Source organism: Chiloscyllium plagiosum, chromosome 37 (assembly GCF_004010195.1).
Source record: "Chiloscyllium plagiosum isolate BGI_BamShark_2017 chromosome 37, ASM401019v2, whole genome shotgun sequence".
NCBI classification, from domain to species: Eukaryota; Metazoa; Chordata; class Chondrichthyes; order Orectolobiformes; family Hemiscylliidae; genus Chiloscyllium; species Chiloscyllium plagiosum.
Window position 1 is genome coordinate 27,694,143 of NC_057746.1, and position 10,326 is coordinate 27,704,468.

General features: G+C 43.2%; 1 protein-coding gene across 1 annotated transcript in view; it reads right to left on the bottom strand.

Annotated features, from left to right (window-relative positions):
• LOC122541536 overlaps window positions 1-10,326 on the bottom strand; it is a 47,899-nt gene continuing 37,573 nt past the window's right edge. The window contains exons 7-12 of the mRNA XM_043678364.1: window positions 6,896-7,423; window positions 6,604-6,699; window positions 6,281-6,514; window positions 5,613-5,635; window positions 4,044-4,162; window positions 1-1,916 (exon numbers count right to left, since the gene is read on the bottom strand). Coding sequence (XP_043534299.1) covers window positions 1,366-1,916; window positions 4,044-4,162; window positions 5,613-5,635; window positions 6,281-6,514; window positions 6,604-6,699; window positions 6,896-7,423 — 1,551 coding nt within the window. The 3' untranslated portion in view covers window positions 1-1,365. The remainder of the gene's footprint in view (window positions 1,917-4,043; window positions 4,163-5,612; window positions 5,636-6,280; window positions 6,515-6,603; window positions 6,700-6,895; window positions 7,424-10,326) is intronic.

Below are 10,326 nucleotides of genomic sequence, written 5' to 3' on the forward strand. Positions count from 1 at the left end.
ATGGGTCCATTGCACTGGTTCGCAAGTTTTTTGTTGTTGGCGAATTTATTTGGATTAGCAATCACTGGCCTCCAGTATAAGTACACAGTTAAAGTACATCAATAATAGATAAAGTTTTCATATGTGATTTATTTTAATAATGCTTTTGATAAAACAGATACTTGCATAACAAGGATTTAAGGACTATTTCACCCATGATGAGATAAAATAGAAAAAAAAAGAATTACAGTAGGCGATAACGGTGTCTCCTCTAACGTGTCAGGTAAGCTGCTTTTAAGATGTTTAATATTCTGCATTAATACCATATACATCCAGTTGGTTTATTCCTCAAGTTAAATAGACTGTGAAAAGCAAGATTCGTAGCAACCACACTCCATGTAGACGTTTAAACTTCCAGAAGCAGACTCCAATTTCATGTAAGAAAATCCTTCCATAAATACACAAGATACAACTTAACGCAAAATAAATGGACCGTTCTAGACAATGCAATTCTGGGCAATATTTACAGACCTGTGGTAAACCGACCCTGGTCAATGTTATTTGACGATGTTATATCCGGCATCGTGTATATTTGTAGTCGGTTAAACTGGCAGCTTAGAACAACTACGGGAACAAAAACCCAAGAGAGGTTAATATAAACAAAAAAAATGACGGAAACACCCTACGGTCAGGCATGAGAACGGTACTTGGTCCGGGTTGAAAAGAGCCGAGTATCACAGCAGCAGCAGCGGGTCTCCCGCTCCCCTCTCCTTCACCCGAAAGTAAATCTGAGACTCCCCGCTAAAAAAAACACATGACAGCGAGGATCCTCATCATCCTGAAGAAGGGCGAGATTTCGGGAACTTTCGGAGTGTAAGTATTGACAGCTGGTCAGACAGGGATTTCACCAATTCCAGATCATTTGTACAAAACAGGATGCCTTTTTTTTCTCTTCCTCTCTCCCCTTGCCCCACGTCCTGCAATATTATTATGGGTATCCTCTGGAAATACTCCTCTCCAGAGAAATGATTTGATGTCTCCCTGGAAAGACTCCCCTGAGCCCAGTCTGAGAACCACTGACTGATTCATTGCCAACACCGTTATGTAGCGCCACCACCCGTCTATAGAGCAACATTACAGGCAGGAAGGTCCCCGGGTTCCTGCAGCTCACAGCTCATTCTACCCAGTCAGTCCCTCCCTACAGTTGAGCTTTTATTTGTTTCCTCTCTTCCCCCTCCTTCTTTCCCCCAGCCCCGCAGAGCTCCTTGCTGATCTTTCAGTTCCCAGTTCCGGTACAGGGTTTATTCCCGGAATGTTAACTGACAACCACCTGTTTGACAACTGTCAGGAGGCAAGGAGACGGGGTGAAACTATGAGATGGATCTGTCAGGGCCCTTTAGTCCCGCAGATGGTCAGCGGGGTGGAATTTTTACCATGGTCATTCAGTTCCGGATAGAAGATGGGAACAATCCTCTCAGTGAAAGTGTGGGTGAAGGTGTGGAGATGGGACATGTTATCTGCATTGTAAAATGATACTTGTCCACCCTCATAGTCCAGAAAAATCCCGACTTTCTGGGGTTCTGTGTTCGGGGTAAGAGTGATATCAGAGCTGGATGTGGCAGCAAAGTAACCTCTTCCAGAGGCAAGTCCCACAATCCAGTATTGGGTCTCCAGTTTTGGGTCGTTCGTCTCTGTCCGGTCCATAGATTCTGGGACCACACCCACAATCCACCGACTCTTGTTGCTCACTCCCACCTCCCAGTAATATCTCCCTGATGTGAATCCTTCCGATGCCAGGACACTGAGCCAGTGATCAATATTCTCTTGGGAGTCAGAGCGTGTCTGCAGCTTATCCCCCACGCTGACACTGGTCCGGTCCTCAGACACGATGAGCCAGGGACTCGCTGTGTTTGGATCCAGAGTCAGGGAGGCTGGAGCTGGGAGGAAAAGTAGTAAAAAACAACAACATATCACTGAATTAGAGTGTGGGGGAGATCAAAAAGAGAAAGGCAATGGAGAACTGTGGAAGAGTGTCGATAGAGGCAGAGGCCCAAGAGAACACAGGAAGGGTGGAGGTCCAGAGCTGGAGATGAGTGATGAAGGAGTGGCAAGCAGAAGGTTAACTGAGATTGTGTGTGGGGGGAGTGCAGAAAAGCAGGGGAAAGAGACGCAAGGGAAAGTGTAGTAACAAAATGCAATGGGATGTTTGACAAACATTTGGTGGGAAGAGGAGACAACAGAAAGTTGATGGAGAGTGTCAGAGCTGGAATATTGGTATTTGCCGTTCATTGCTGGGTCAGGATCCTTGAAACCCCTCTCTAACAGCATTTTGCATTTACATCGACCAAATGGACTGCAGCAAACAGAAACACACAAATTAGGGATGGCAATAGTGCTGGGTCAGCTGGAGACACACGCATGCCATGAATGAATGAAATAAAAAATATTGCAGCTGTTCAAGAAAGCAAGCCATCATCTCCTTTTCAAAAGCACATTGCAATAAAGATTAAATTAAATGATGAGTGAGAGAGGGGTCCAAATTTAACCTCTTCTCCCCACTGCTCTCACAATCACAATCTCTCCAAGCACAACCATTTCAATAGCTTTGGGGTTACATCTTATATTTTGTTGCCAAATCATAATCAAATTCTCCTAGCAGTTCCTGACACCTTGAAGGAACACTATGTCTCCCTTACTCTCCATAGTGCTGGATAAAATGGTTGGGAGAGATTTCCATCTCATCAGTCTTCAGATTTACATTGTAACCAGAGCAATTACAAGATCACAATCGGACTTGGCCAATGACCTGTTTGTAAATTGTGTTGCAGCTGCAAAAATAGACATCTCTTTCCTGCAGTAAATGTGGGGAACCTTGGTATGTTGTGTGTGCACAGTGCTTATAAAGAGAACCCATCAGAAATACTGCAAGTGTTTCAAATTCTAGGTGCCCTGATCAAAAATATATCACAAATATCATCGTCAAAAATGTTCTTTAATCATGATCTCAATATTGTTTCCATGACTTAGTGTTGGAAAATTGATTGTCTTATTTCCTGAATTAGAACAGTGACTCAATCTCAAAGAACCATTGACTTTGAAGCCCACAGCTTCACATTATAGGCACCAAGAGCATTATTTAGCAATGAAAGCATCTTCTCTGTTTTCACAATTGTTCTGTGGTCAAGAGACTATATTTTTTCCAACTACTGCTTGACTTGCTTTTGCTTTTCCCAAGCACCTTCTCACCATTCTACCTCACATCTACTCAGTATTGATGGGACTACCAAAATTTCTCCCAATCCCACCTCCATCTGCTCACTCCCCAGTCCTGCTGAGCAGTGAATGATTTCCTGAATTCAACCACCATTCATTACCACAGAGCATGGTCCCAAGCAGCAAACTGGTGGAAGACTGACTGACAATTCCTTCAGAAAGATTTGATCCTTTGACTGAATTCATAGGTCAAGCAGAAAATCAACCTCCCTCAATCTAAGGTGTTTTTCCCACTTTTCACTGCCTTCCTTTGCCTTCCAATACCTCCAATGTTTCTATGTTTGACCCCGCCTCTGTTTTCTCCTAGACACGATTACGTAATAAATATTAGAATGTTTAACTCTTTGATTCTGTTGCGAATGTGAACTTTTAAATTATTCACTACATCTATCCATTATTCAGTGATAGAGCCATAGTATCTGAAGCCACATCTGTTGCCGAAAGAGTCTGATTAATTGCCTGTGAAGACAATATTTCCATTGCCTAAATGGAATTCGCATAACGACAGAATATCCCCCAGGATTTAAGGTTATGTCAGACTAGTCTGCATAAATTTGTTTATCATATCCTGACAGCTGTGCTTTATTGCTCTAGTCATCCAGATCCCTTCACTACTGTTATAATGGTTTCTGCCACTTACCCAGTAGTTCCCACCTAAAGAAAATTATGCAAATAAAGATAATCCTGGGATTAACAACCGGCAATGTGTGTATTTAATCTGGGGTTTTAGAGACCATTTGATGACTTTACAAGTATGTTTATAATCAGAAAAAAAATTAAAGAAATTTTACCGGGGTCAATAGAGGCAATCATTTCTCTCCACACTGTATACTGTAAAGGCCCTTTGAACTTTTCAATGGACAAGGCAGTTGCATCAGCAATTGAGAGTAATTGGATATCCTCACTAATCCTGTAAATAGTAAACAGTTGATGTGATAAATATGTTAAGGTTAGAAAATTCAAGGAATTATCTAAATTGTACAAATACTCCCAACTTGCAGCATTTGTTGAGTTAGAGTGAATATGACAGAAAATGAGTGAAAGATAACCTGGCAATGCAGGGGCAGGGAATTAGAACTCCTAGGTCAAGAAAATGTTTAATAGGCTGTTGCTATGACACCCCAAGAGAAGATAAGCATGAAGCCTACATGCTTGAGACAGTATTTTATACACAAAACTTGAAATTCAAAGAAGAAGACTGAAAATATTAAATGCGTAAACATCTAAGCATTGGGTATTTACTTACCATCGAATTGTGCAATAGACAGGCACTCAACTCTCTGGGTATCTTGAGCTGCTCTACTTCTGGTCTCTTGCACACCTCTGATTGCAGCCTCTTCACTACTGGCGATTGTGTCTGAAATTGTCGAGTCCTTAAACTCTGAAAATCTCTCGCTAAATCCTGAGCCTCTCTACCTCTCCTTCCTCCTTCAATCTGGCCCACAAATCTGATCTCGTCATATGTGTTAGTATCTTCTTGTGTGGCTTGGTCTCAATTTTTGTTTTCTGACCTCTAATGTTCGAATGCAGAGCATTTGTATGTTTAAATGCATTGAGGGCGCTATATGAATGGTTGCAGTTTTTTGGACAGAGCAAATTAGATTAAACACAGAACTCCGTTCTGCTTCGGGACATGGGTTTCTCAGGGTCATTAGGTGTCGTGTAAGTTCAAACTTTGCAAAGAAGAGCCGTGTGGCTCCCTCAGGGTCAATCTCAAAGTCATAGCCACACAAGACATTGGAAGATCAGAGTATTATTTACACGTCAGGCTGTGTGTGCGTGTGTGTCTGTGTATTGGGGGCGGGGTGGGATGGAGGGGTTGGTGACGCTGATAGCGGCGCATAAAATGAAGAGCGTCAGGGGCAGGGTTGATAGGAGCACCTGTTTCCCTTATTTGAATGTGAAATAACGAGTAGGCTACTTTTTTAAAGTGAAGGGTCGGGTTTGAGGATGTTTTTTACTTAGACGGTGGAAGAATCTGGAATGCACTGCCGTGGTGTTGTTAAGGCAAGAGTCTTTGCATCTTTTATAAAGTGTTTGGATGAGTATTTGCAATATCATAACTTCAAGGTTGGAAAGTGGGACTAGTGCAGACTCGATGGGCTGAAAGGTCTCTTCTCTGCTGTCTGAATCTATGTCGTCTTGTAATTTAATTTTAAAAATAGAGCACAGTTATGAGTCACTATATTAAAACGTATTACTGCGGTAAGATAAGTGGAGATATTATCTGCTAATTAATAATCATTTTAAAATATAATTTGTGCCTGTGCACAGGGATGAAATCGTTAATAATCATAACAACACACTCGTAAGATTTTTTTAAACAACTTTGCATGACTTCAGTAAAATCCCTGTCCTACCTTTTCTTCAGGCACGCTTTCCCCTGAAATAAATAAATTACAAATAATGAGGATAGTAGCAACAGATTTGAAGAAGAGATAGCTGAAATGTGCAGACACCGGGCAATTATGATTTGACACGGAAGGGTAAAGTGGTGGATTTGGAATTAACACCGCGGAATGCCAAAGTAAGCCAAATGCCTCAATTCTAAAGGAACCAAGTACTGGCGATCTGTAATGTAAAGTAACAAACCGTCAACATTACTGGAATGAAACGTAGTCAATTTTCTTTTAACAACAAATCATGATGATCTGGAATGTGCTGACCGACACGCTGGTGGTTAAGAAAAATCCAACAGCAATTGTCAGAATTAATGTGCGTGACACGCTCACGTAGTTTCCTGCATGTGCGTTGTCCAGAATGACAGTGTGGATTCAAGGGGGAAATCACACTTATCCAACAAGAAAAGGATTGACCACAAATAATTAGATCACAAGGTCTAATAGCGCGGTTGCTGCTGTTCCCGAGATAGTTTTGGAGAGGTTAGTTCAGTGACAACAGGAGAACCGTCGAAAAACAGGTACAAATTCAGCTTGATTCTATTTCTCTTTTTCAGTAAATGCAGTATTAATTTAACAGGCATTTTGCAACCGGGTAAAGATTCACTGAACAATATATATTCGCTTACCTTCGTAATTACCAGCTCATCTGCTTCCACCATCTGTTTCTGCAACGTTGACATTGTCTCCTCAATAAAATTTAATTTCTCCTGAATCTCTCGAAGATTTTTCTCCATGGGATCTACAATCCCCTCCTCTTCTTCCTTGAGATCGCTGAGTAAACGCTGTTCTTTCTCAGTGAGAATCTGGTGCATTTTAGTGAACTCGGATGTGATGTGGGTCTGCAGACTGCTCGCCTGTTCCTACCAAAATGGAATGCGAAACGTCATAAATGTGCCGTGATAAAGGGAACAAAACCAGATTCCGGAAAACCTGTACAAGGAGAGATTACTTTAGTTTCAGAAATCTTCAATTTCTGTTTCCGTTCCATTTCTAAAACCGCCGATTTCTTCTTCGTGAGAGCATCTAAGGAAGATTTCAGTTGATCCTGGAATTGGGAGAGAAAATCACAGAATTAAAGCTTTAGACCACAAAAACACAATAAAACTCTCACTTGATAAATTATTTCCATAGAGCTTTAAGCCCGAGATCAGGGTTCAAATCCCGCCTGCACCAGAGGTGTGTGACACCATCTCTTAACAGATTAATAAAATAAAATATTAATAAAATATTTCCCTTTTTACCTTGTAGACTTCAACAGCCTCTTTAACCGGGATGAAGCGGTGCTCTCTGTGTTCCCGCGAATCTCTACAAATCAGACAGATCAACTTCTTGTCAGTTTCACAAAACAGCTTCAGATCTTCCTGATGTTTCTCACAGTGAGGTTTACTTTCCTTCTCTTTCGGATCCAGCTTTAATTTTCGAGCCTCCTCGCCCAGATTCGCTAAGGCCCGATTTACCCTGAGGTTTCTTTCCGGAAACACCTCTCTACATTCCGGGCAGGAGTTTATCTCCTTCTTTTCCCAACTCTCGGTGATACAGAAGCGGCAGAAGTTGTGCCCACAATCCAGTGTAACCGGATCGGTGAAGAAATCCAGACAAATGGGACAAATTGCCTCTCCAGTCAAACTCTGGAGCTGCTGTTTGGAAGCCATATTCAATCTCAGCACTTCCTGATTCAACCAAGTTTTACTGTGGCTGTTGCAGTGCCGCTGTGCACATTCCGTTCCCCCGTTCCTCCCAAATTCACCGCAACAGTTTCTGAACAAACTCTATTGTAAACTAGAGAGAGAAAGAGAGGAGGAAGACGAAGTGGAGAGGCGCATTTTCCCCCAGTTTGAACTCTCTGTAGTCCAATACGCTTTTGATGAAAAAGCGAAAATTGCACTTGCAATTTTGTGGTCCCGAGCACAAAATCCTGAAATGTCAGACAGTTATTTTGGATAATAGGCACAGTTGGTCCTGTAGCAATTTGGATACTACATTAGCTCATTAGAAAACAAGTGGTAACTGTTGTTCTGTGTGTTTCTTTTGTGACTGGCGGGTGATTTGCAGGGTTGGGACTGGATAACTTTTTTGTGTGTGCTAGACAGTAAAAATTTGAACGTAAACGTAGGCAGGCATGATCAAGAAGTTTGCACACCAAATTAACTGAAGGGTTACACCCGAACCGCTGAATTCTCCGCCTCCCGATGCTGCCTGACTTGCTGTGTTCTTCCAGCCTCACGCTGGTCTACCGTGTGATTGACAACAATGGGGATGGATACATGTAGGCGGTAGGCAGATATCAACCGGCTTGTTGGGTGGTCAGAAAAAATGGCAAATTGATGGGAGTGGAGACGAGAGCGAGTGTTTGGAAGGAAAACTGGTGGAGTTGGGTGGGGGTTGAGATTCCATTGTCTTTTTGAAGACTGTACGCTCTGCTGAATACAATCCCTCTGGTGAAAAGACCCCGGTCCAGAAACTGAACTTGAAGCTAGTGAGTACATCGTTCAGTCAATAGCAGAAACCAGCATAATATCAAGCAGTGATTTCAGATGACGGGCACGGAGATGATAGTAGAAGGATTGGACTTATGATGTTCTGTTATATTCCCTTGAAGGTGTAGGTAAAGCACATTACCCCAAACTGGGTCATTCGAAAGTGCCCCAAACCCCATAAAGTGCAGTAGCTTGAATGTCGACTGATTGTAGTCTATGACGTTATGACTCTCTAAAGACGCATCAACTAAGGTGAGAATAACAACCGCCCTCCAAGCCTGGGGACTGTGCTCAGTATCCGAAGTTAGATTCGAAGGAGAGACCACCACCTCTAACTCACAGGTGGCATCAGCCCTGACAGCGAAACAGGTAATGGTCTGTTTCTGGAATGTTGGTTTGCTGTGGAAGCTGGGGAGGGGGGAGGGGGGAATGATGCAATTGGGTTTCTAAACAAAAAGCCAAAAACTGTAAATCATAAACAAAAGCAGAAGTTGCTGGAAAATCTCAGCAGGTCTGACAGTATCTGTGAATAGAAGTCATGAGGAAGGGTCACTGGACCCGAAAAACTCTGATTTCTCTTCGTATGATATTTTTGCATCATCGTTAGCTATGGGTGATGTCCTAAAAGACCAAATGGTAGCAAATGTTGTGCCGTTATTAAAGAAAGGCTGCAAAGAAAAACCTGGGGACTACAGAGCAATAAGCTTAATATCTGTGGTGGGTAATTTACTTGAAAAGATTCTGGGGGATAACGTATAGATGCATTTGGAAATACAAGATTTGATTAGGAGTAGTCAGCATGACTTTGCAAGTGGGAGATCATGCCTCACAAACTTGTTAGAGTTCTTTGATGAAGTGACCAGGAAGGTTGACGAGGGCATGGTGGTAGACGTAGTCTATATGGATTTCAGTAAGACCCTTTTGTAAGGTTCCACATGGTTGGCTGCTCTGGAAGGTTAGATTGCATGGAATCCAGGGCAAGCTGGAAAATTGGATATAAAATTGGCTTGCTGGTAGGAAGTAAATGGTAATAGTGGAAGGATGCTTGTCAGACTGGAGGTCTGTGACTAGTGAAGTGCCTTAGCGATTGGTGCCGGGCCCATTACTGTTTGTTATCTATATCAATTATTTGGATGAGATTGTACAAGGCACGATTAGTAAGTTTCCTGATGCCTCCAAAATAGGTGGTATTGTGGACAGTGAGGAAGGTTATCAGAAATTATAGCAGGACCGGAATCACTTTGGCAAGTGGGCTGAGAAGGGGCAAATGGAGTTTAATATAGACAAGGTTAATAAATGAGGTCTTGCATTTCGAAAAGTCGAATCAAGGTAGGAATTTCATGATGAATGCTAGGGCCTAGAAGTGTAGTGGAACAGAAGGATGTAGGTAGTCAGGTTCACAGTTCTCTAAAAGTCGAGTCACAGGTAGACAGGGCAGTGAAGAAGGCTTTTGGCACACCAGACTTCATCAGTCAGGTCTTTGAATATAGTCGTTGGGAAGTTATGTTGCAGTAACACAAGATGTTGGTGAGGCTGCCCACTCTGTACTACATCCTCAGGAGAATTCATAATTTCAACTCCATCTCAAACATCAAAAACTGTAAGTACAACAAAGTTTTATCTACCCACCTGCATAACCAGCGCTCCTCAAACATTCCAGAAGATTCCCTTGGGAACTATTTGGACTCCATTAGCCATGCGGCTGGTGCAGCTGCCACCCCCACGCTGATTGATGATGTCACTTCCTCCCCCATCATGGCCACTCCCACAACCACTTCCGCCCCTCACAGTTCCTCATACATCACACGTGACATCACTTCCGCCGCTCACATCATCGCTGATGTCACACGCTCAGTGACTTCCGCCACCCCTACTGTGTCTGCCACCACTTCCGCCCCCACCAACGCCACTCACCTGCATTCTGCTGACACCCCCCCACATATCCCACTGTCACCATTCTCGGCCCACAGAACCCTGAGGGGAGCACCACCCCTGCTCATGACTCCACACCCATTCCACCCACAATCACACCCACTCCAATTACTGGCACCGCCCCCACTCCCAGCTCCACACCCACACCAGATCCCAGCTCCCAGCCCTGTCAGGTTTTCACCATCCCTCCAGATCTTCCCCTCACTGAGGACGAATGATCAGTCCTCAGCAAAGGACTCACCTTCATCCCTCTCCGTCCACGC